This window comes from Phyllostomus hastatus, unplaced genomic scaffold (assembly GCF_019186645.2).
Source record: "Phyllostomus hastatus isolate PE091 unplaced genomic scaffold, TTU_PhHast_1.1 phas_scaffold_39, whole genome shotgun sequence".
Taxonomy (NCBI): domain Eukaryota; kingdom Metazoa; phylum Chordata; class Mammalia; order Chiroptera; family Phyllostomidae; genus Phyllostomus; species Phyllostomus hastatus.
Window position 1 is genome coordinate 13,912,361 of NW_025334028.1, and position 26,296 is coordinate 13,938,656.

Consider the following 26,296-nt stretch of genomic DNA (forward strand, 5'->3'; position numbering starts at 1 on the left):
CAAAAAAAGCCCATCATAATGGATGTATTTCTAAGTGGAGACAGTGTATCTAACATTAGTAGACTCTCACATGAGCATAAAATACTGATTTTTACATACCACATGTCAAAATACTACTGATTTTATACATATATATATAGAAAAAATGTTATTTCAATTTGTCTTTTCTTTAATTACCACACTATTTTTTAATTAAAGATTACAATGCTATTAATAGTATATATAGCTCCCACCTGGAATACAAATCAGAGACAATCATTGTGCCATAAGTCTTTTAGTTAGGTGTAAATATAACTAACAGTCATGTTGGTTATTTTCTGAGATCAAGTACAAAGGCAAGAATCAAAACTTTAATTGTTTGATACAATATATTGATCATCTTTAAACATTTATGTTTTAATTTTTACAGTATTTTTCCATTATCATTTATCCTCCCATACCCTCTTTCACCTCCACCCATCTCTCTCCCCCTTGTAATCACCACACTGTCGTCTGTGTTTATGCACTATAAAATAAAATATTTTACAATCTTGACATCTCCAATGACCTGCTGATGAATGATGCTAAGATTATACCTATGATCTGTGTACCCTTCTTCAAAGAAATCTGGAAGGTTGCCTGTGACCTTTGGCTTATTTGTGAAGTCAACATAAAATGACTTAGCTGATGGCAACATCCATCATCCAATTAATCATTTAATCAGATGGTTCATAACACTCAAGTGTTTAAAAATAAATTTGCATCAAGCTAAACATGAGAGCTCTAGTAAGTCAAAGGAATTAAGCAGAAAGACACTTAAATTTATAGATCTTAATGTCAAACCTGACATTTTTCTATCCTGCTTTGTTTTATTCATCGAGCAGATACTTGGTTAGCTATCCTCTTGTGGATTACGGCAGCATTACAGAGTATGCAGGTGTCTATCCATTTGAAATCAACATTGGTCTGTGCTGGAGATTGTAAACGTTGTTTATAATCTGATCTAATGTTTCCACATTGGCACTGTTTAGGAACTTCCTTCTAATTTTAAAGAAAATACAGAGAAAATATATGAACCTGAGTACATAAAAAATCTGAGACTATAAATATTTCCAATTTTTTTTCTTTCATGAAAGCTATTAATCTCTATGTAGATTGGTCAGTGCCTCCATGGAATGTGTTAATGAAGCTGACTGCTATACTGTTTACTGGGTAGCAGATTTATAGTTTATGCAAGACTTTCACTCTCTGTAAATCTAGAAAATAACAAAAATATAAACCTCAGGCATCCTGAGGGTGTGACTCTTGTAAGGCATTCCAGAAGGCATGAGAGAAGCACTCATTTGTCCAGAAAGGATCTGAGCAGAGCCACGTGCAAAACACTCTTGAGGAGTTGAGATGGAACGAATGTCCTAGTGATGAGCTGTGTGTTTTAAACATGGTGGCACTAGAGAACGCCTCTTGTCAAATTACTTTCTGTATATAATATTACTGGAACTAGGAGATCACTTGTTCTCAGTGGGAAACAAATTTTCTCCATATAACGTCGCTATTTATTTGAACTTAAACTTGAATATCCCTGCTGATGCATTTGTAGCCTGTTTCTACTATGCCAATCAAATGATGAGCTTCAGAAAAAAATTATATGGCTGATAACCACTTCTGTGCTCACAGGTAAAAATATAGGTCAGATGTATTATTTTGATATATTAAATAGAGAAGCTAATAATATTTGATAAAATAAATTTGTAAAATTCAAAGCATCTTATTTGTCCTTTAATCTAATAGTTTACAATTAGAAATTATTTTTAAGGGTGGCTTCATTTGCATGATGAAATTCACAAAAATACTTAGGTATCTGTGGTCATTTCTCCCTGCTAGCATCAAAAAGACACATATACCAAATATAGCATGTCACAAAGAGATAAATTTAACAAAACAAAAAACAAAAAGAGAGAGACAAATGAAACATGAGCTTACTAGAGCTCTTGGTTTAAATACAAACAAACCCAAAAAGAAAAAAAAATGGAAGAAAGACAGAAAAGAAGGGACAGAGTGAGCAGAAGGAAGGAAGAAAGCTTTGTCTCCTCAATCAGAGTTATGGGCCAAATATCCTTAAAAGGCACAAAGGCTGAACATTAACACAGCCATTCCTCTTGAAGTGTTCCTGGTCTTTAAGAGAGGCTCTGACCACCAGGAGAACAGCACCATCATGCATCCACTCTACAAGCTAACATTTAGTAGCCCTACTTGTCACATCCATCTTCCCCCACACCTCATGAAATACATCGCTAGATCTTGTTGATATTACCTTCTTCATAGTCTTTGAATTAACCCATTTCTTTCCTTTCCCCCACCAACACTGTATTTGATTGATATATACAGTCATCTCCTCTTTCCATCACAACCCACTAAATGTCCCTGGTTACCACTGTGAGCATCCTTTAATCTGTTCCTTCCATTGAGGTAGAGACATGTTTTCAACATGCAAACTTACAATTTGACATAAAACTTGCTTTAAAAGCTTTAACAGGGTCCTTTATTTTTAATATAATGACCAACATTCTTATTGTAGCCAGCCATGATGTGGCCCCTGACACTTCTCCAGTATCTTCCTCCTAATTTCCTCGGGCTCCTAACACAGCCCTTTGTGATTTGCTACAGTTCCCTCACAACACAGAACATTCCCTCATGTTTTTGCTTTTGCCTGGAATGTTTTTCTTCAACTCTTGCTTGTTTATTAATTGCCAGTCATTTTTTTCCCTTTCAGATCTCAGCTCAAGTACACTTCCTCAGGGAAGCCTGTGTGATGCACTCTCTTACCCCTGTCCTGTAAGAGCTGTGTTATGCCTTTTAGCTATTGTCAGCATTATACTCCATAGCAGCTATCACAGTTAAAAATTACACACTGATTATGTGATGATTAGTATTGATCTTTATCACTAGAATATATGCTACATGAAGAGATAAACAGAGTAAGGTTTTCTCATTATTTTAACCTCAACATATCATAGTTTCTGGCACACAGTGAATAAGCATTATTTCTTAAAGCATAAATTCCTCAATGGTGTCAGTAACAAATGGTTGAAGCAACAATAAATTGCTTATTTCCATTCACCAGAATCACTTCGATCAGAATTTGAATTATAAAATTAAATTATTTCAAATTTTCTAATGGATGAATTCAACCACTTTATTTAAACTCCCTAGATTTTTTTTTTTTGGCATCCTATAGACGTGACCACAATGAATGAAGCTTATTGGTATTTTCCTTAAGTTACAGAAATTCAGAACTTTATTGCTAAACTGGGCTTTAACCAATTTTCTAGTGTAGTTTCCTCATTAGATGAGAAAGAATCTTAGGAGATCTGCAAAAGGTCATCCAGTCAGGTAGTAGCAGAGTGGAGATGCAAGTCTGCCATTTTACCTCCAGTGCAATGTTTTGTTTTGTTTTTCCCTACAACTATGTTGCGATTTCTAGGTTTTATGGTTTCATTTTTATATTAGAAATTTGTAAGAACCTAAAAGTATCCCAAAGAGGAAATATCTCCAAATGATTAATTTTGTCACACTATTTAGATTTCTGCCTTAAAATGTTAAAATAAGTAGCAGTCTTCTAGAAGGGTAGAACACAAGCCCAACTTTGTAAGAAATGAAAACTTTCATGCCCTGTTTGCACTTTATATTGCATGCTTTAAATGGGGGGTGTGGGCTGTGGTACATGTTTCCCTGGTTCCTTAATATTCTAAAGCAAAGAATTTCTCCAGTTAAATCTGCTTGTCATATATCAGTTTATGAGAACCCAAAGTAAGCTAGTTTATGAGGAAGTGCTTGGGGCAGAAACCTAATGGATGGGAAAGCACTACAGGTGTCCAGTCTGTTCCGGCTGTCTGTGTGAACTTGGACTGCTTGCTGCCCCCAGTAGATTTCACATTTTCAACTATAATCAGAGCATTGGTCTCAGTCACAGGCTCTGTCTGTCAACAGCCTTCCGAGATCCCACTCAGCCTTTGGTGTGTGTATGGGAGTGTACATTTTGGGGAGAAAGATGGTGCATAGCTTCTATTAGATTGGCCAAAGGGTCTGAGACACAAAACAGGTTAATTATCTCTATACTGATATCTAAAGTCTCCTCTAGCTTTTGAAAGGTAATAAAGCCATAATTTTGATTTCACATAGGAAAAGGGAATTAGTATAATTACCAGCACAAGTAATAAGAGTATTTGAAAAGCATATTCCGCACAAAGGAGTACTACCATTATCAGCCATACATGTAAGTGTTAGCTGAAGAACTTCACTAGGAGCCCAGCCCACATTTTCCATAATTAGCATCAATTGCCCCAGATAATGTAACTCCATGCAACAAAATCTAAATATGTTCAGGTTGTTAGTCCTGTCTTTACATTATCAATGTTCCCATGACCCATCAAGGTAGGCCTGCTGCACAGGATTACATGGAGTGGAGACAACTCAGCAGTTCATCAGCAAACAAGGCTACTACCTTACCATTTTCATGATATCTATTCCAAAACGTTGTTAGTTAAAGCTTTTGGATGCCTGAATAGTCACAGTTGCTAGCTCTGTAATTATTCAATACACAAAAGTGAAAGTTGCTTTGCTTATTTATTCATCTCCTTTCTTCCTTTTCTCCTTAATTTAATAAATATGCATCAATTGTCTACTACATGTCAGACATGTTTCTGGACCCTTGTGAAATATCGGTAAACAAAATATATTCTACTTTCATGGTACTTAAAGCAGAAATAAAATAAACAGCATACATAACAATAACTTATTTACTATTTTAAAGGTGATAATGCTTTAGCAAAAAAGAAAAAAAAATAAAGGGTAGGGAGGTCAGGACTACCACAGGTGAGGAGAAAGGTGCCCACTGTAAACAGGTGCAGGCAGGCCTCACTGAGAAGGCGTCGTGAACAAAGGCGTGAGGACTGAGGGAGTTAGCCAAGTACATGATCTTGGGGAAGAGCTTTTCCTATGGAGGGAGAAGCCAGGGCAAGGGCATGCTTGACTTGTTCAGGGAATAGCATGGAGGCTATTGTGGCAGGGAACGAGCAAAAATTGTTCTGCTGCTGTGGTCATTAAATTTATAAAATTTTATCCTACATTTGACACCTTGTTTTCTATTACTTTCCTGGTTAAAAAGAAAGTCATGATATATTTTATATAACTGTACTAGAGTCATAGTTGGATCAAGAATGTAAAGTCAAAATTCTTCTGAGAATTTTAAAATCACCCCAAAACCATGATTTCAGATTGTTATGCATTTTAAGTACCTCAATTCCCAGAAATGTATTTGGCAACAAACTGTTACATGATATTTAAATGCATCATGTAATAGGATGTCATTACAAAGAAATCAAGTAAAAGATCTTCATTTTGAAAATTTAGAAATTAGGCACAAAGTGATTTGTTATGTTCTGATAAAGAGAAATTCCAAGATTCATAACCAATATGAAAGCACCCATTCTTTGTGAAATGTCACTGTTGTATTTATAACAGCATTCATTTCATGAACTTTCTTCCAGAAAATGAAACAATCATGATTATTGTATAATCTTCATGGTATTTGTCTGGGTTGGTACATCAAAAAACAATACTCATATAAAAGTAGTACTTTTTGCTGGGGAGGGTCAACCATCCCTCCCAAGTAGGCAATCTTATTCCTGTCTAAAGCCATGCAAGAAAACACTCTGTGATCTCACAAGCTACAAGTGTAATGAAAAATGAACACAGTCATACCTTGCCCAACTGGTCCTTTTTCCCAAAGCCAGTAGCGGCTGCAATGTTCCCTGCTCCCTCCACTGTCTTCTGTGCAACTGCTGTCACCCCTGTAACCACCGCCTCTCCAACATTTGTCACTTGCTCTTTGGTCTTCTCAGCCACTGGGATAAATCAAGAGCAATAACAGATTAAGAGATGATGGAATGACAGCAACTTAAAATAATTTTACTTCCACTAGCTGTCAAGTTCTAAAGACCTCTACTTAGAATACCAAAGATAGCTGAAGGGTCAGAAGAAATAAAAGCTATAGAGATTTCTAGGTGAGCGTGGACACAAATATTAAATCTTCGTTAAGATATTTTGGTTTGATCACTAGTCACATTTAATTATCACAAATTTATTGCCATGAGCAATGTGAGTTTGGTTTGCCTTTTATTAAGGAAAGTTTGCAGAAAGCTATGCTTACAGGTGCAGTTACACTTGTAGCAGACTCAGCCTGAAATTTATTTCTTTATTTCAATTTCATTGCCAATTCTTTTATCTCATTGAAAAGGTTCCTTTTCACCACACTTTCTGAGTCACATGGCACCTCCATGCTCATACACACCACTATCAGAAATAAACAGTGCAGTGAGGGATGATTATGAGGGACCTTTGGTCCTTCCTTAGAAGTTCAGGTAGGTGAAACAGGAGGGCTCTTAATAATGTGATTGATTTTGAAGAGGTTTGTTGAAGAGGTTTAACATACTTAAAACTTCTTTTCACAAAACAAATTAAAATATGGTTCTTCAGTAGTTTTTTTAACATAAGTGAAAAATTTAGAAAACAGTATCAGTAGTTTAGGATTGGTTGCAGAAGCAGAGGTTTCATCTTATATCAAAAATTCTCGCCCTGGCTGGCGTAGCTCAGTGGATTGAGCGCAGGCTGTGAACAAAAGTGTCACAGGTTTGCTTCCCAGCCAGGGTACATGCTTGGGTTGCAGGCCATAACCCCCAGCAACTGCACATTGATGTTTCTCTGTTTCTCTCTCTCTCTCTCTCTCTCTCTCTCTCTCCTTCTCTCTCTCTCTCCTTCTCTCTCTAAAAGTGAATAAATAAAAAAAAATTAAAAAAATCGTAAAAATTCTCCAAGCACTCTTTGATATAATTGCTGAATTAATCTTTTCATGTTCCCTCCATGCAATTACCAACCAAAGAAAGTATAAAAATGGCCCTGGCTGGTGTGACTCAATGGGTTGAGTGCTGGCCTGTGAACCAAAGGGTAACCAGTTTGATTCCCAGTCAGGGCACAGGCCTGAGTTGCAGGCCAGATTCCCAGTAGGAGATGTGCAAGAGGCAACAACACATTGATGCTTCTCTCCTTCTTTTTCCCCTTCCCTTCCCCTCTCTCTAAAAATAAACAAATAAATATTTTTTGAAAAAAGCACAAATTAAAAAGGTTGTTTGGGTTAAATAAAGAGCTCTATGAAAGAGAGGCAAAGAACAAGAGAATCTGCTCTTTTAATAATGTCAAAGTCAATAAAGAAATAAAACACCCTCCCTTCATTTAAAACTTGTAACATTTTGCTTGTAAAACCTAGGGCTTGTATCTGTTATTGCTACCTATGCAGTGTTTGCCTTCTTTTCTTTTTCCCCCACAAACTCATTTTTTGTCTGTTTTTTTTCACCCATGTTTCAGGGATTTGTGGTTTAGGGTTATTTTTGCAGACTATACCCTACACAAATAGAGACACCTTTATTTACTATGCTTTGTGCTTGTACACATCCTCGCCAGATAATTCCCAGTCTGGGGAATCCATGGAATTTTACCACGTACACTGCTAGGTCTTACACTCTAGCCATTTGATTATTGTACAGATTTCATGTCACCAGTTGGGCAAGGACAATGATTAAACAGTGTGGACAAAGCAACTGGGTTTCAAATATACTAGGTCATTGAAGCTATGGGGGTCTGTAAGGTTGAAGAGGTTTACTCCTGGTCCTAGGCAATGGGGGAGGAAAGGAAGTGGCCTTAGAGTCTAAAATCAGGAAGAGCACTCAGCAGGTGTTGCTGAATATTGGCCTTTTACCACCTCTGGGATATTGCCACTGCCTCATAAGGAGTAATGGTTGTTCCCAATGCAAAGTTCAATTAAAATGCCAGTGAAAAGCTATACTAGCAATTTCAAGTTTTTTAAACATTTGTTTATCCATTGAAAGTAGTGCATAAAAATACATTTCATTATGCAGTTAATGTGCTCCAGGTTGCCATTTTTCCCCAAGAACATGAATAGAAAATTTTGCCTGATAATTAACATTTTCTTGTTACAAAATCACAAAGACAAAAGTAATTTTTTATCTTTTTACAGACTCATAATTTTGCCAACCATTTATGTTTATAATACTTAATTACTTATATATAAATATATATAAACCTTAATCTACTTTAACGAACATAAGTTACACAATAGAATGTACTTTGTACTTTCTAACTACAGAAAGTCCAGACTAACTACACTATCATATTTTTCTATAATGTGATACTTGAAGTTGACAACTGAAATAATAATGTCATGAGATTAAAAAAAAAGATGGGGTTTTGGTAGGATTTTCTGGATTTTATCTTGAGGCTGCCTAAGTGGAAGAATTTATCTTCCTTGGATTTTGTAGGTAGAAAACTCCTGGCCTATGTCAGAGTATTCCATTTCTATACTACTTTGTAAAGTAAACATAGCTGGTTATTTCAGAGTCATCATTCTTGACAGTTAAATATATTGTTTGATTTGTTCACAATAAATATTTGTCTGTTTAAAGATATTTAATAAAGAATTAAGACTACACAGAGCTGATTTTCCTTAGACTGCTCCTCTACAGGTGCAGGGGCTGTTCACAACTACATCCTGAATGACTGGCACCGGGTCCCTGCAGCTCACAGGGCGCTGCCCCATCACCCCTGGGTATAAGCCCGTGGAGCTTACCTGTTGTCACACCATGAACCACTCCTTCCTTGGTTTTGGAGCCTATTAAAAAAATTCAAAACATAAGTCTCAAACTGGACTTATATTGCTAATATCTCATTTTAAATATAACTAGTTAAAACAAAATTTCAACCTGTAGAAGCCCATATACAAAGGTACTCTGGGGTCAAAAACCTAAACCAAGGAAATCCAGCCATCACTACAAGTAGGAGGAAGCAGAGCCAACAGGAGGTTCTCTCTAGTGAAGGATCTGGCACACGTGATGACTTTCTATCTCCCGGTTTCCCACTGCACATATCGCCTTACAGAGGGAGGGGGAACAAAAGGTGAGGTGACAGTGGGCCTGGGCAGGGAGATGATTTGGGATTCAGAACTGGAGAGGCTTTGTGACAGGACAGGACAACAGTCAGTCAGCGCAGGAAACACTAATAGAAGGTGGGGAGAGGAAACCAACATTTGTTGAATGCCAATTATGTAAAAGTCACTTTATATCTATCTCATCTTATTTGATATTTGTAACATCCATTTCTTATATGTGCACTTTGTTCATTTTACATGTGAAAAAAATACAAATACAAGTTAAATATTTGTCTAAAGTTGCACAGGTAGTAACTGGCTACAAGCACATTCAAATTAAGGTCTCAATGGCCCTAAACTCATACTCATTCCACTGAGCCAGGTGAACCTTGAGAAGGAATAGATTATTTTATCATTCAAGTATTGCTAACACTAGTTTCAAGATGGGGAAAAATAGGAACTTCCCCCAAATTTTGACTAGCTTTTATACAAATAATTTATTAATATTTGTCATTAAAACTAAGTTTGTTAACAATTTTATTTATAATCTTTCTAATGTTAGAGTTTTCAAGTGCAATTCATGCCAATATTTTAATGAAATATTTTTGGAGAAAAATAACAAGGAATTTCAGATTCACTTCAGAACTACACTATAAGTCAAACAATAAAATCCTATCAGACATAGGAGACTATAAAGAAATGAAAACAAACTTTGTGAAATGATTTAAACCTATATTTGGATATTAAGATTGTTACCAATCTTCAGTTTAAAAATGCACTCCATTGCAAAGCCTTACTAAGTATGCTAGAAATAACTGTAAATACATTTTAAATGAAAAGAAAAAATATAAGAGAGCTTTGCTTTCCTTATCAACATAATTCCTACATAAGGTCAATTAAATAATGTCTAAGAAGCTGGTTCATAAACTGGAGAGCACAGCAGAATTAACTGGGTGGAACTGAGGTAACATTGTTGACTCTTGAGCTGGAGTCTCAATCACTCAGTAAATAACAGGCACAGATATTCACCTTATGCAATGACTCTCATAATCTACATCAGGTAATTTGTAGATCCAATCTGGAAAACACTGGTCTGAGGCAGCTTCTAGTTCGAAATTTACTTAAAATTTAGAAATACATACTTATAATTTAAATACTACAATGATCAATAAGATAGTCTAAATAAATATGAAGAATCATACTGAAAATGTTCTTTCACTATATTTATAAAAATAAATAAATATGATATTAAGTGAGATTTGTGTGCATTATATTGAAATTTATACTTTACAAAATCATCAAGAAAAGCTTCTACATTTAATAAAATTATTTGAATATATTTAAGAACTTCCAACTTGTGAATATTTAAAAACTCCAATAAAAACAAAACATCATGAGTGGATCAAAAAACTGTGGTACATTTAGATAATGGAATATTATGCAGCAGAAAGGAAGAAGGAGCTCCTACCCTTTGCAAGGATGGAACTGGACAGCATTATGCTAAGTGACATAAGCCAGGCAGCAAAATACAAATACCATACCATCTCACCTTTAACAGGAACCTAATCAACAAAACAAACAAGTAAGCAAAACATAAACAGAGACATTGAAATAAAGAACAAACTGACATTAACCAGAGTGGAGGGGGGAGGGGGATAACAGGGGAAAGATGGGGAAGGGTTGCCAAAGAACATATATAAAGAACCCATGGACAAAGACAAAGGGGGATAGATTTTATATATATATAAAATGTCATGTGTGTGTTATCAGCTGAGTTGAAGTTGTGCAATGTGATCTTAATAATAAATGAAAAAAATTACAATTATACAATGGTAAGGATTACCATTGTTCTATAACCTTGAACTTTTTTTGTCAAAAAATTAAAAAACTCTAAGAGGACATACAGGTGGCCAATAGACATATGAAAAGATGCTCAACTTCACTAATTATCAGAGAAATGTAAAATAAAACCACAATGAGATACCATCTTGCACCTCTCAGAATGTCTTTTATCAATAAATCAACACACAATAAGTGCTGGCAAGGATGTAGAGAAAGGAGAACCCTTTTTCACTGTTGGTGGGAATGCAGATTGGTACAGCCACTGTGGAAAGCAGTATAGAGGTACCTAAAAAAATTAAAACGGGATCTGCCTTTTGACCCAGCAATACCACTTCTTGGACTATGTCTGATGGAGCCCAAAACACTAATTCGAAAGAACATGAGAACCTCTATGTTTATTGTAGCGGTATTTAAAATCACTGAGATACACAGGCAGCCTAAGTGTCCATCAGTAGATGAGTGGGTAAAACAACTATGAGATATTTACACCATGGAATACTATTTGGCCATAAAAAACAAGAAAATTTTACCCTTTGTGACAGTATGGATGGACCTGGAGAACATTATGCTAAATAAAATAAACTAGTCAGAGAAAGACAAATATCATGTGATCTAACTCATATGTAGAATCTAATGAACAAACTGAGCAGGTGAAACAGAGACAGACTCAGATGGAGAGCAGGATGACAGCTAAGGTTGGGGGAGGTGAAGGGGTGGAGGGATTTAGCAAAAAGGAAAAAGGAGTCACAGACATGGGCAACAGGGTGGTGAATGAGAAGGTGAGGGAGGAGGTTAAAAGGGTATTAAACAGTAATGGAAAAAAACAAAAAAAATTCAAAAAAAACCCCTCCTAGTATACTATAATTTAATACATTAAAATTTCAAGTGTTTTATTTCTTTGTGAAAAACTTAACAAGTAGTTTAAACTCTGCTTGCCTTTTTCTTCTTATTGTAAGTGTATAACTTCTTATATGGAGCAAACATCTTTTCTAGGCCTTAGACAACTTGTAAATTTGTAAACTTGAATCAGTTTCCAAAATGTTACTCTTTGTACATTTAGTGTCATCTCTGACTATTCTTTTAAGATGTGATGTTTCAGTGGAACCACTTCCTCTGATGCAACATCACCACAGGCCTCACAGCCATTTTTATGTGTGTGTTGCTACTGTCACCTTCAATAAGTTTCTCTGGCTGCACATCTAGAGTGTCATGAATTCTAGCACTGTCAATATTCCTATAGTGGGCTATTTCATCCATAAATAAATGTATGCTTGAATCAAATTCCACTTCCAATATTTTCACTTTATTTCTTTGCTGCACTTCCATCATTTTGGTCCAATTTCCTGTCTTGATTATGTATTTTTGCAAAATACTCCATGATTTTTTTCACTGGGAGAAGAAACAACAATGGGCTTTGCTGTCTATATGAACTGAACAGGTGTTCAGTGATCAATCACCACCAGACTTTGAAAGAAGCCATGGGATCTGGTCATGTATCACAATGTGTTTCTGTTATTGATATAGTAATCTGCAGGCTGAAGAGCTAAAAGCAGTTTGTACTTTATGCAATTGCTCATAGTTCATGTGTTGTGGTAACAGAAATTTGAACTGTGTTGTTAGGGACTGGTGTTTTTAATGAACTGTGGTGACTGAATTTGTGTATCCTGGAACTATGTTAAGTGAAAACAGTCTGTATTTGAGAGATTATTTCTTATCACTATCCACCTGTCACCTCTTGGAATTCATATTTTTAAAAATGGCTAAGTGATTAGCAGAAAGAAACATGTAACACTTGGTCTGTAGTCTTTCCCTGCTTCCTCAGTATACCTGAGGACTGACCTTTGACTATATCATGGAATGTATCCTCAGTCAAAAATAAATGATGAATAAGAGAGGTGAAAGAGGATATCATTGTCTTGTCCCCAATCTTAAGGAGAAAGCTTGTAGTTTTGCCCATTGAGAATGATGATGGCAGTGGGTCTGTCATATATGATCTTTATTATGTTTAGCTATGTGCCCTCTATTTCCACTTTGCTGAGAGTTTTTATCATAAATAGGTTCTGGATTTTATCAAATGCTCTTTTTTTGCATCTATAGATATGGTCTGCTTTCACCTCTCTTATTCAACATGGTACTGGAAATCCTAGCCATATGAAGACAAGAAGAAGAAATAAAAGGCATCCAAATTGGAAAGGAGGAAGTAAAACTGTCTTACTGCAGATGACATGACACTGTACATAGAGAACCCTAAAAATCCCACTAAGAAACTACTAGAACTAATAAGTGAATTCAGTAAAGTAGCAGGATACAAAATTAATATCCAGAAATCAGTTGCATTTTAATATGCCAATAATGGACTATCAGAAAGGAAAATTAAGAAAACAATCCTATTCACAATTGCTTCAAAAAGAGTAAAATACCTAGGAATAAACCTAACCAAGGACATAAAAGACCTGTACTCAGAAAATAGTATGACACGGAAGAAAGAAATTGAAGAAGATCGAATAAGTGGAAGCACATACTGTGTTCATGGATAGGAAGAATTAAGAACATTAAAATGTCCATAGTACCCAAAGGAATCTATAAGTTCAATGCAATTCCTATCAAAATGCCAAACATATTTCACAGAACTAGGACAATTATTTCAAAATTTACATGGAACCACAAAAGGCCCTGAGTAGCCACAGTGATCTTGATTGAGAAAGAACAAAGTTGAAGGAATCACGCTACCTGATATCAAACTATACAGCCATATTGATCAAAACAGCCTGGTGATAACATAAAAAGAGACACATAGATCAATGGAACAGAATAGAGAGCTCTGAAATAAACTCACACCTTTATAATCATTAATATTTGACAGAGGATGCAAGCACATACTATGGGCTAAAGATGTTTATTCAATAAATGGTGTTGGGAAGATAAATGTGGAAAAATGAAACCAGACCACTTCCTTATGCCACACATAAGACTAAATTCAAAGTGTATTAAAAACTTAAATATTAGACTCAAGCCATAAATTTCTTGGAAGAAAACATATACAGTAAAATCTTGGACAAGGCAAGTAGCAACATTTTTTTTCTGATATATTTCCTCAGGCAAGGGAAACAAAAGAAAAAAAATAAACAAATGGGACTACATCAAACTAAAAAGATTTTGCACAGCAAAGGAAAGCATCAACAAAATAAAGAGACAACCCACTGAATGGGAGAAATTTACTGATATATCTGATAAAGGGTTAATATCCCAAATTTATAAAGAACTTATAAAGCTCAACACCAAAAAACATACAATCCAATAAAAAAATGGGCAAAGGATCAGTATAGGCACTTTTACAAAGAGGACATACAGATGGCCAATGGACATATGAAAAGGTGCATAACACCACTAATCATCAGAGAAATGCAAATTAGAACCACACTGAGATATTAACCTCACACTGGTCAGAGTAGCCATCATCAACAAATCAACAAACAAGTGCTGGTGAAGATGTGGAGAAAGGGGTGCCCTTTTGCACTTTTGATGGGAATGCAGACTGGTGCAGCCACTGTGGAAAGCAGTATGGAGATACCTCAAAAAATTAAAAAGGGAACTTCCTTATGACATCAATCCCTCTTCTAGGAGTTTGTTCAGAAAAACCTAAAACACTAAATCTAAGGAACATAAGCACCCCTATGCTTATTGCAGTGTCATTTACAATTGCTAAGATATGCAAGCAGCCCAAGTGGTCATCAATAGATGAGTGGATAAAACAACTATGGAACATTTACGCCATGGAATACTACTCAGCTATTAAAAAGAAGAAAATTTTAACCTTTGTGAAAGCATGGATGGACCTGAGATCATTATGCTAAGTACAATAAGCCAGTCAGAGAAAGACAAATATGATGTGATTTTACTCATATGTGGAATCTAATGACCAAAATGAACAAGCAAAATAGAGACAGACTCATAGACAGAGAGCAGGCTGACAACTCTGGGGGGTTGGAGTTAGGGCGAAGGGACTGAACAAACAGGACTCATGGACATGTACAACTGTGTGGTGATTGCTGGGAGAGGGGGTATAAGGGGAATAAATGGTAATGGAAAAAATACAATAAAAAATAAAGGGATCAAGTGAAAAAAATAATCAGAAATGAAAAAGCGATAAATGAGTCTTAATAAGATTGCTTCTTGTCAAACAAATCACCTGTTGTTTGCTGCTAATTATTTATTCTTATCTAATTAATGATTATACTTTAACTGATGAGTAACTTGTAATTAAAAATATATTGTCACAAAATCCGTGCCAAGTGGCTATGTGAATAGAAAAATATGAAAGCTAAAGACACACCAGAACTAATACTCCCTGTTGCCATGGCCTACATGTATCCTATTCTCCCTCATGACTTCACAAAACTGCACAGTGAAATAATTGGAAGTAACGCCTGGTAGTTTTAAGAACTCCACTATGCTGTCACTCATGTTATGTTGACTTTTTAAACTTTGTACAGGAGAAGCATATTGTGAGAGGTTGATATCAATCCATACTCATAGCCACTACTGTTTAGTAAGCAAAGTGGCATTAGAAGACTTTTGAAGATTATTTTCTTTCTTTACTGTTATACTTATCATTATATAAAGACCATCTGCTTTTGAATTTGACTCTCAATTTATAATTTCTCAGCCATTTGATTGAGGGTATCTGTCTATTAAATTGAAGTCTATAGATTGAAAACTTGTATATATCACAAAAGGAGAAAAATCATAAAAAACAGCACTGATTCTTATAATAGTTCTTCAATTAGTCAAAATATAGCTTTCAAAAGTATAATGCTATAAAAGAAAAAGGTTTATTTTCTTATGAAGTTTATGAAAACAGGCAAACTTGTTCAGCCATAGTGAAATTAGAAAATTTTCTTTAGTCACATAATTTTTCAAACTAGTTATAGTAGGCTTTAAAAATGATGGATGAAAATATAAAATAAAATATGCTAAGTAATTATTCTGTTGGAGAATTTGATTATAACTATGGCTTCTATATATAAAGTATGTTTCACAAAAATCCTCAAGAAGATATTAGTGAATCAAATGCAACAATGTACAAAAAGGATTAAACACCATGACTTAGTGGGATTAATTCCAGGTATGCAAGACTGGTTCAATATTTGAAAATTAAAGTATGTAATCCATCACATCCACAGGCTAAAAAGATAAATCATATGATGATATCAATAGATATAGAAAAAATATTTGAAAAAATTCAAAATTCATGAAAAATATGACAACATAATAAAAAATTCACAGTAAACTAGAAATAGAGGGTAACTTCTTCAACTTGATAAAAACTATATACAGAGCCCTGGCTGGCGTAGCTCAGTGGATTAAGCACAGGCTGAAAACCAAAGTGTCGCAGGTTCGATTCCCAGTCAGGGTACATGCCTGGGTTGCAGGCCATGACCCCCAGCAACCGCACATTGATGTTTCTCTCTCTCTATCTCCCTCCCTTCTCTCTCTAAAAATAAATAAATAAAATCTTAAAAAAATAATCACACTTAAAAATATTTTTAAAAAACCTATATACAAAAAAAACTACAGCTAACATATTTCCTGGTGAAACACTAAAAGATTTCCTAAGATGAGGAACAAGGCAAGGATACCCCTCTCTCATCAATCCTTTTCAACGTCACACTGAAGGACCAGGCTAATGCAATAAGACAAGAAAAAAAGTAAAAAGTATACATATTGGGAAAAAAGAAAAAAACTGTATATGCAGATAACATGATAATCTGGATATAAAATCTGAAATAATAATAACAATAACAATAATAATAAAAACCTCCTGGAACTAGTAAGTGTTGCAGTAATATTGCAGGATACAGGGTTAATAAACCAAAGTCAATTACTTTCCTATGTAATAGGAATGAACAAGAGAAATTTGAAATTAAAAATGCAATTCCATTTACATTAGAGCCAAAAAAAATGAAGTTCTTGAGTATTAACAGAATATATATAAGATCTACTAAACTCTGATGAACAAAATCAAAGAAATAAATAAATACAAAGATATTCTGTGGTCATCACTAGGACGACTCAATATTGTCAAGATGTCGTACTTTCCAACTTGATCTATATTCCGTTCCAATCAAAATCCCAACAAGTTATTTTGTAGATATTGACAAACAGATTCTAAAGTTTATGTGGAGAGGCAAAAGGCCCAGAACACCCAAAACACTGTTGAAGGAGAACAAGTTAGAGGACTGGCACTATCTGACTTCCAGACTTACTATAAAGCTAGAGTGTAGCATTGGCAAAAGAACAGTCAAATAGATCAATGGAACTGACAGCCCCAAAATATGACCACATAAACATAGTCAAGTGCTTTTTGATAAAGGAGCAAAGGTAATGCAATAGAGCAAAGATAGTCCTTCCAAACATGGTACTGGAACAACTAGAAATCTATGTGCAAAAAAATAAAACAGAACAAAAAGAATCTAGACACCAAGTTTACACCGTTTACACATACAAAAAAAATTCAAAAGATATTAGAACCCTAAATGTAAGATGCAAAAATATAAAATTCCTAGAATATAACATAGGAAAAAACTTCCATGACCTTGGGTATGGCAATGACTTTTTAGATACAAAACCAAAGACATGACCCAGAAATGAAAGAATCAATTAACTGGACTTCATTAAAATTATGTCCTGGGAAAGACATGTCAAGAGAATGAGAAAACAACCAACAGTGTACAGGAAAATGTTCAAAAAATGATACATCTGAAAAAGGATTGTTATTCAAAATATGCAAAGTACACTTAAAACTCAACACTAAAAAGTAAATAAATAACCCAATTAAAAAATGGCAAAAGACCTGAATAGACTCTTCACCAAAAAGGACAGCAGATGGTAAATAAGTGTATGAGAAGGCTCCACATCATATTTTTATCAGTGAAATACAAAGTGAAACAGCCAATAGTTACCACTATTAAAGTGGCTAAAACCAAACACTCAACACTGGATGGTATGTGAAGCAACAGGAGCACTCATTCACTGCTACAGGAAATGAACAATGGCACAGCCCCTCTGGAGTTCGAAGGCTCCTTACAAATCTAAGCACATTCTCTTTGGCCTGCAATTGTACTCTTTAGTATTTAGCCAAAGGAACTGAAAACGTATGTCTACTCAAAAACCTACACATGGATGTTTATAGCAGCCTTATTCATAAGTGCCAAATTTTGAAGCAACCAAGACGTTTTTCAGGAGGTGAACAAATAAATTTTACATTCAGACAATAGAATATTATTCAGTGCTGGAAAGAAATGAACTGATGAGCCATGCAAAGACATGGAAGAAACTTAAATGCATATTACTGAGTGAAACAAGTCACTTTCAATGGGTTACATACTATATGATTTCAAATATATGACCTTCTAGAAAAGGCAAAAGTCTGAAGACAGTAAAAAAATATTAGTGGTTGCTTAGGGCTGGGGGAGGGGATAAATAGAGCACAGAGGATTTTTAGGGCACCAAAACTACTGTATGATACTTGAATGATAAATAGCTGTCATTATACACTTGTCCAAGCCTATGTAATGTCCAACATCAAGAATGAACCCTAAGGTAAACTACGGACTCTGGGTGATAATGGTGTGTCAGTGTAGGTTTATCAATGAGAACAAATGTACTTCTCTGGTGAGAGAGGCTATGAATGTGTGGGGTTTGGGAGCACATAGGAAACCTCTTTCTTTCAATTTTTCTGTGAACCTGAAACTGCTCTAAATAATAAAACACTTAATTTTTTAAAAGTATGCTATGTAACTTATATGTTCTCTTTTTATCATGATATTCTCACAAAAACTCTGCAAAGTAGTTACATTTGTCTAAATTGTATTTTTACAAATGAGGAACATGGTAGTCAGAAAGGTTAAGTAACTTCCCCAGTATCCTAGAGGCAATACGTGATGCAGCCTGGACTAGAATTTAGGTTTGTCTAACGTAAAATGTATGTTGTTTTTACTTTACCCAGAGTCAGAAAGTTACAGCCAACAAACTATATTAACTCACCACTGGTTTTGGTAAGAATAGTTTTATTGGAACACAGACACACTGATTATTATCTATGGCTTCATTCACACTACAATAGCAGAGTTAAGCAGTTGAGACAGAGATATTATAGCCTAAATATTTATTATCTAGATCTTTACAGAAAGTTTCTCAACAACTATACTGTGCTATTGTATCTTCTTATGGTCCCTTCTCATCCAAAATCCTGTGTCTGGGTTCAAGTTTTAACTAGATGTTAGTATAAAGCTAATAAATAATTTATAGAACTTACTATATATCAAATATCATTAATAGACATTAAAGATTATTTTTTAAATGTAACACATAAACAAATCACAACTTTATAAAATAACGCCAAAGAGAATAACAGAATTCACCTCTGAAAATAAAATTTTACTTGTCCAAACTCACAGTTAACAATAAAAACAAATTAAAAGTTTTACAAGTAAGAAAAACTTGTTTGTTACCTGGAAAACAGCAAATGTATTAATTTAATTTTCAATAGTTTCTGGACTCACTACAAACTAATCAAGTGAATGTTATAAAAAGATCTTTAGCCCTGGCTGGTGTGCCTCAGTGGACTGAGCACTGGCCGGAGAACCAAAGGGTCACCAGTTTGCTTCCCAGTCAGGGCACATGCCTGGGTTGTGGGCCAGTTTCCCAGTTGGGGGGACACAACAGGCAACCACTCATTGATGTTTCTCTCTTTTTCCCTCCTTTCCCATCTCTCTAAAAATAAATAAAATCTTTTAAAAAATCTTTAAAGTCATTAAGTTTAAAAGTAACTGAAATCAAAGAACATTTCTAAGCACATACATGTACAACTCGAGAAACTGAGGACAAATATAAAAATATTTTAATTATCTGCACTGATTCTGTGGACAAATATAAAGATATTAATTATCTGCATGTCACTGAGTCAGTAGTCCAAATTCCATCTAAAGATATAATTTACACTTCAAAAAAGAACTTGAAATTAACTTACCAATTTTTCTCTTGTAACATTTTAATTCAATGATTTTCTGAAAATGTTTTAAGATCAAGAAAGTAATTAAACTGAAGATTGTGTTAAGATCAACCAATATGAAAGAGTCTATGAATAGTGACCAGAAAGAGAGAAGCATTCATAAAAATCATTCTAAGAATAACTATCCTCCAACTCATCTATGTTGGAGAGACAGAGTAGCTGTCTTTCACCACACAGACACAGGTGTGGTACCCTAGACCACTCGATATGCTCATCCTCCACCTGTCTGCTCATTCTGTGGCTACTGCTGCTACAGGGGCCACCCAAGAGTGTGGAAGAGCTCAGAGGAGCAGAGGGCAAAGAGGACAGGCGGAATGGGAATGTGCATACATGGGTGTGTCTGTCCCTGTGGATGAGTGTGTGTCTACGTGTATGTCTATTCCTCCCCGCAAAGAATCTGAAGTTTGTGAAATAACGCCCAACCTAACAATATATGGTTTAAGATAAGAAAAGAGTCAGGGTTTTCATGAATACCCCAAGGTGGGAATTTAAGGAAAGGTAGAAATGATAAGCATCAATCTCATTATTTATTTTGTGTATCATTTGATAAAGGAACTATATAAATGTCCCTAAGACATTAGTAGCAACCCTCAAGCACTTTTTTGAGCTCTTATTCCCCAGCTTGTCATGTGGTCCCAAAGAATCCACCAAAGACTTATAAAAGTCTTTGTTAAAAAACAAAGACTACGTCCTTTGTTTTTCAGGTCTCCTTTTAGATATTTTTTAAATGAATACTCTAAAATCATTCATAATGACAAAAGAAGCCAAAGACCCATGAATGATTTTGATTCTTTTAAAAACATTATTTTTGAAAAGACTGATTTTTTAAAAAAACATCCTTTTAAATAGTCCTTTATGTACATAAACATTTTTAAAGTAACAAAAAAGTCCTAGGTATTATTATAAAATTCAATAATCTGGAAAAGTACAATATTACATTCACTTTTTACTATTAGCTCAAATATACATACACATTCACCTACCCACTCATAACTCTGACTCAGTCCATCCTTTTGACAAGTGATGAGGCAAAAATGAATCCAGAGAGAGATATCAACATTTAGAGCATTAATCATCCTAACTCATTAATTACAAATAATATCAAAATGACATTTGTGTATTGTAAATTGTGCTGCTGTGAATATTGAGGTGCATAGGTTCTTTTGAATTGGTGTTTCAGGGTTCTTAGTGTATAATCCCAGCAGTGGAATTGCTGGGTCAAAAGGAAGTTCCATTTTCAGTTTTCCGAAGAAATTCCATACTGTTTTCCATAGTGGCTGCACCAATCTGCATTCCTACCAACAGTGCAGTAGGGTTCCCTTTTCTCCACAATGTTGCCAGCACTTGTTGCTTGTTGATTTACAATAGCCAAGTGCTGGAAGCAGCCTAAGTGCCCATCAGTAAATGAGTGGATCAAAAAACTGTGGTACATTTATACAATGGGATACTATGCAGCAGAAAGAAAGAAGCTTCTACCCTTTGCAACAGCATGGATGGAACTGGAGAACATTATGCTAAGTGAAATAAACCAGGCAGTGAAAGGCAAGTACCATATGATCTCACCTATAAGCGGAACCTAATCAACAAAACAAGCAAGCAAAATATAACCAGAGATATTGAAATTAAGAACAAACTGACAGTAACCAGAGGGGAGGTGGGAAGGGATAATGAGGGGAATGGGGGAATGCTTGTCAGGAACATGTATAAAGGACACATGGACAAAGCCAAAGGGGGGTAGGATGGAGGGTAGAAGGTGGGGATGTCTGAAGTGGGGGGAGTAGTGGGAGGAAAATGGAGACAACTGTGCTTCAACAACAATGAAGAAAAAGAAAGATGGGAAAAGATGACACTGAGGCTTACCCACCTACATAGAGAACACCTTCTTTTGTCTTTCCTGCTGCTTCTGCCACACCCTGCTTGGTTTTCTCAGCAGCAGCCACAACTCCCTCCTTGGCCTTTGAAAGTCCTTTCATGAACACATCCATGGCTAATGAATTCCTTTACACCGCACTGGAAGACACAAAACACACTTCGAATGAGAACTTTTGGGTAAAATAAAACAAAACTGGAAGCACCCCGAGAGATCAGTAGAACTCCAGAAAGTGTGGTGGCTCTTTTAACTGTACCCTATTTCAACCATTGGGCAAAGAAGCTTTTTTTTTCAGCTTTTTTTTAGTTTTTCATTAAAAACTGAGCATGCCCCATCCATCTTGGCTAGTACAAATCTAGCTGCCTAAACATGGATTAGGATGAATCATCTCAGCTGTTGTTACTGCATTTCCGAGGTGGAGCTGCATGAAAAGATGGACCCCTCTTTCAACTTCCCAGGGTCCCAACGGTGACAGTATAAATTAGAAGTACGTTTAGAAGTCAAGCCTGGAAAAGAGAGGGAGCTAGCTGGGGCTTTTGGTTAGGGGCACTCCGAAAATGAATCCCAGAGGAGTGCTAACAGGTCCACCTGGAGAGAAGAGGAAAGAGAACTGTCATCCTGGGTGTGGCTGTATCTCCGGCCCACAGAGAGCCCACTCCCTGAAGCTCTAATCCACTCCACCACCCACCCGCGCCCCGGGCTATCTGCCTTGAGCAGGCGCCCGTTCGCGCCCGCTGGCTGACTCCAGACTCGTGCCTGCGGCCCCAGGAGGCGTTCTCTTCGAGCTCCGACGCCTCTCCCCACTCCGCGCCCGCACCTGTTAACCCCTTACCACCTGTTGACTTGTCCTCTGTGCACTTGCACTTATTTATTTGCCAAACATTGCTTGGTTACTTTACGGAGAGAACCAAGAGGCAGGACTGGGGGTTCAAGGTAAGAGAGAAATGAAGTTGGATGCTCACGCTGCATCCAGCATCCAAGCGTTTCCTGAAGGAAAAATGTGTCCCGGAGAAGCCTGACCTCTCTGCCTTTTGAGAGGAAGAAAATCTCACAAGAGGGAGGAAAGCCTGGCCAATCTACTCTCCTCAAGCTCACTCAGCTCCGAGCGAGGCTCGGCACAGCGGGTCCCTGCTGCAGCACGACCCCCCTTGCCAAGCGCCCGCAAGGGCTTTCTTTTCACCAGGTGTTCCCCAGGATTTACGAAGCTGCCCACTTAGATCCACAGGTGCTTACCTGAGTCCTTCTGCTCCTCAGATGTCTGATTTCCCCTATTCCCTTAAAAACATTTAATCAATTCCCAAGTAGTATTTAAATGGAAGAGGGAGGATTAGGAGCGCCGATTAGGGAAGAAGGGCAGAGGCGGCACCAGGAGAGGGACGGTGCCCAGAGGAGGCTGCCGTCAGCACCACCGAGGGGTGAGCGGCGGGCGGCGTGTGAGCCAAACCACGAACCTGTCGTCGAACTGTCACTCCCAGTCCCCAGCACACGAGGACCCCAGAGAAAGAGCCGGGGGTCGGAAGGGAAGGCGGGGAGAAAGCGAAGGATGCCGAAGGCAGGGCTCGCGGGCCCTCGGGTCTGCTTTAAAACCAGCACACACCTCACCCCGCGTCGCCGCTCTCGGTCGCTCGCCCCCTTTCTCGGGTTCCCTTCTGGTCCTCGCGATCTTCTTCCTCCTCCTCCTTTTCCTCCTGCTTCTCCTCGCTCACCGCCCCCGCGGCTGATTTGTCAGCGCCTCTCCCCGCCCCTCGCCCCGCGCACGCAGCTCCCGCGCCGCGCGCGCCGCGCCCCCTCGGAGGGGGACGCGGGTGGGGAGGCTGCGCCCGACTGCGGGCGCCCGCCGGCGGGAGGCGGGCTGCGGGAAGGTGGGGCTGCTCCGTGCTCCACCGCAAGTTCAGGGTCGCGGCGACTCCGGCGACCCCCCGGGGCGGTTAGGGTTGGGCGGATGTCTTTCCCTCTTTCCCATCCCCCCCGCCTCCCCAGCCTCTGCCTCTCCTCCGGCTTCGCGGGGACCCCTTTATCAGAGCCCATTTGGGGGCGCGGGGCCCTAGGGATCGACCGCCAAAGATAGGGTCATCCTCTTGCGGAGCTGCCGAAGGAGGCGGGCGAGTCAGGAAAGTGCTCACAGAGGCACCGCCAACAGCACGTTTTCCTCGTGAAATTTGATTAATGGTCTTAGAACACCAGGTTGACGGTGCTTCTGCTTCAACACCCCCCGGATTTCTGTCGGCTCTCCACCTTGCCTGGGGCGGAAGGGACCGGCGGGCGCCGAGGGGACGCGTAGGGGAGAGTTACAGGTTGAGGAGGCGGGAGGAGGCCCGTGGAACCCTCTCCCGCCCCACCATCACCATTTTCTCTCCCACCAATCGGAGCCTGCCAGGCGCAGGTTCTCCCACCCGCTGGACAAGGAATAAATATTCCCCAGCCCTCGAAGCCGAGCGGTCCTTTGGCTTTTCGTTCCCGAGGTGAAATTTACTTTCCACACTCAAGTGCCAGGATGGAGACAAGCCCAGCGCGGTTTTCTTCTCCGGAACGATCGTATTTACATTTAATCACGTAGTCTTCCGCCCCTTCTGAAATACACCTCTCACCTTTCCTACTTCTGATTTGGGTTGCGCTCGGAGCTGACGACGCCGAGACGTGCGAGCGCAGGCTGCAAGACAATTATTGCACTGCTTAGCGCATTTTCACCTCTTTCACAGCGGGAGGGAAAACAGCTGTTCCCGGATCGCGTCAGAATGCAGAACCAAGCTCCTCCCTCTAACAGAATGCCTTTGCTTTCTTTGCCTGGGAGGATGATTTTTAACACTGGAAGGGAAAACAAGTCTACCGTGTTTTTATTTTGTTCTGTGTTTATTTTGCGGGGGGAGGGATGCTTTCGCCGATCCTTGCACTTACTTGGGTCTGAAATTTGAAAAATATGCAGTGTAACTCTACAAAACAAGCCTTTGAAACCAAAAAGGGCAGGAAGCAAGTATATATGTATGCTTAAATAATTCATTATATTACTGACGGGCCCTTTTAAAAAGTAGCCTTTCCAAAACACTCTTCGTTGGGGTCAGAGGAAGAAGGCTAAGTTTGAAAGTTGATTCGCTGTCTGGCTTTGAGACCTTGTACAAGTTATGTCCCCCTTCTGTTCAGTTTTCTTTTATAATGAGGTAAACCCAGGGGACCCCTGCCTCTCCAACATTTAATTATGAAAAATGTTCAAAATATACAGAAAGCCCTAGCTGGTGTGACTCAGTGGATTGCTAAAGGGTCATGGGTTCGATTCCCAGTCAGAGCACATGCCTGGGCTTCGGGCAGTCCCCCAGTGGGGGCTTGTGAGAGGCAACCAAGCGAGGTTTCTCTCCTCTTTCTTCCTCCCTCCCCCTCTTCCTGAAAATAAACAAATAAAAGCTAAAACAAAAATATACGGAAATAGAATAGAGACTCCCCATTGTCTCCCAACTTCCAACATTTTTCAACATATGGCTAATCATGTTTCTTCTTTATGCCTACCCACTCCCCAGTTTTTACCACTACTTATCCATTTTTAAATAAACTTCAAGAATTACATATACCTTTTTCATCTGTGAATATTTCAGCATGCATCCATAAAATATAAGAACTAATGAAAATAACCATAATAACATTTAGTTAATAAACTAGCTGAAGTGTAATTTATATACAGTGAAATGCTCAGATCTTTTGTTTCTTTAAATCAGTTTTGAAAAATACTTGCACATGCATTAGTGTAACCCACATCATTTTGAAGACATAGAAATTTTTTTATCACCAGAGAATGTTTCCTCGTGTCCTTCTTAGTGGTAAATATAATTTTAGAATTTCAAAAATGGAATCATACAATATGAACTTTTTTTTGTGTCTGGTGTCTTTCACTCAGCATAATATTTATAAAGTTCATTCATGTTGTTGCATATTATCAGTAAGTAGCTTGTTTCTTTTTATTGTTTTTGCTTCTTTTTATTACTGCCAAAAATAAATGTTTTCCATTGTGACCCATCACAACTAGGTACCTTAATATACTTTTATGGCAATTATTTAATATATTATTTCATATGACATATTTATAGTTTATCAGGGATTTCCTTGAGACCTAGGGCTTTAAATCAAGGAGGGGAATAAAATATGCATTTTAGGCCCTGCTCATTGCAGACCAATGAAAGAATTATTTTGAGCAGTTGTTACTTTTCTGTGCTTGTTGTAGGAGAGCATGATCCCATACCTTTCAATGGTTCTTCATGCTTGGCAAAGGAGTAATGTACTGTATCATTTAATTGGTAACTTAAATTTCATTACATACCTTTTATAGACAGGGAATCTGAGGTGTAAAGAATTTCATTCAGTAACGGGCCAAGACTGTCTCATTCTTAAGTGGTAGAGCTGAGATAATCTAGCAGGAACAGTTCCAGAAAGCATATATGGTTCCAGAATTGGCCGCTGCTCTCTGAAACATTACAGATTGGATGCAATATCCGATAAGAGGAAAAAGTGAGACCTGACCTAACACTATGTTAGAAAGGGCTTTTTAATTTAC

The 26,296-nt window shown here is 37.6% G+C and overlaps 1 protein-coding gene across 6 annotated transcripts in view; it reads right to left on the reverse strand.

Annotated features, from left to right (window-relative positions):
• Positions 1–24,438, reverse strand: part of SNCA (synuclein alpha) — a 117,813-nt gene extending 93,375 nt beyond the window's left edge. The window contains exons 1-4 of one of the 6 annotated variants that reach the window (XM_045820287.1): positions 24,348–24,438; positions 21,754–21,899; positions 8,678–8,719; positions 5,740–5,882 (exon numbers count right to left, since the gene is read on the reverse strand). In XM_045820287.1, coding sequence (XP_045676243.1) covers positions 5,740–5,882; positions 8,678–8,719; positions 21,754–21,874 — 306 coding nt within the window. In that variant the 5' untranslated portion in view covers positions 21,875–21,899; positions 24,348–24,438. The other 5 variants (XM_045820283.1, XM_045820286.1, XM_045820284.1 and 2 more) reach the window with 5 other exon arrangements.
• Positions 24,439–26,296: the final 1,858 nt, after the last annotated feature.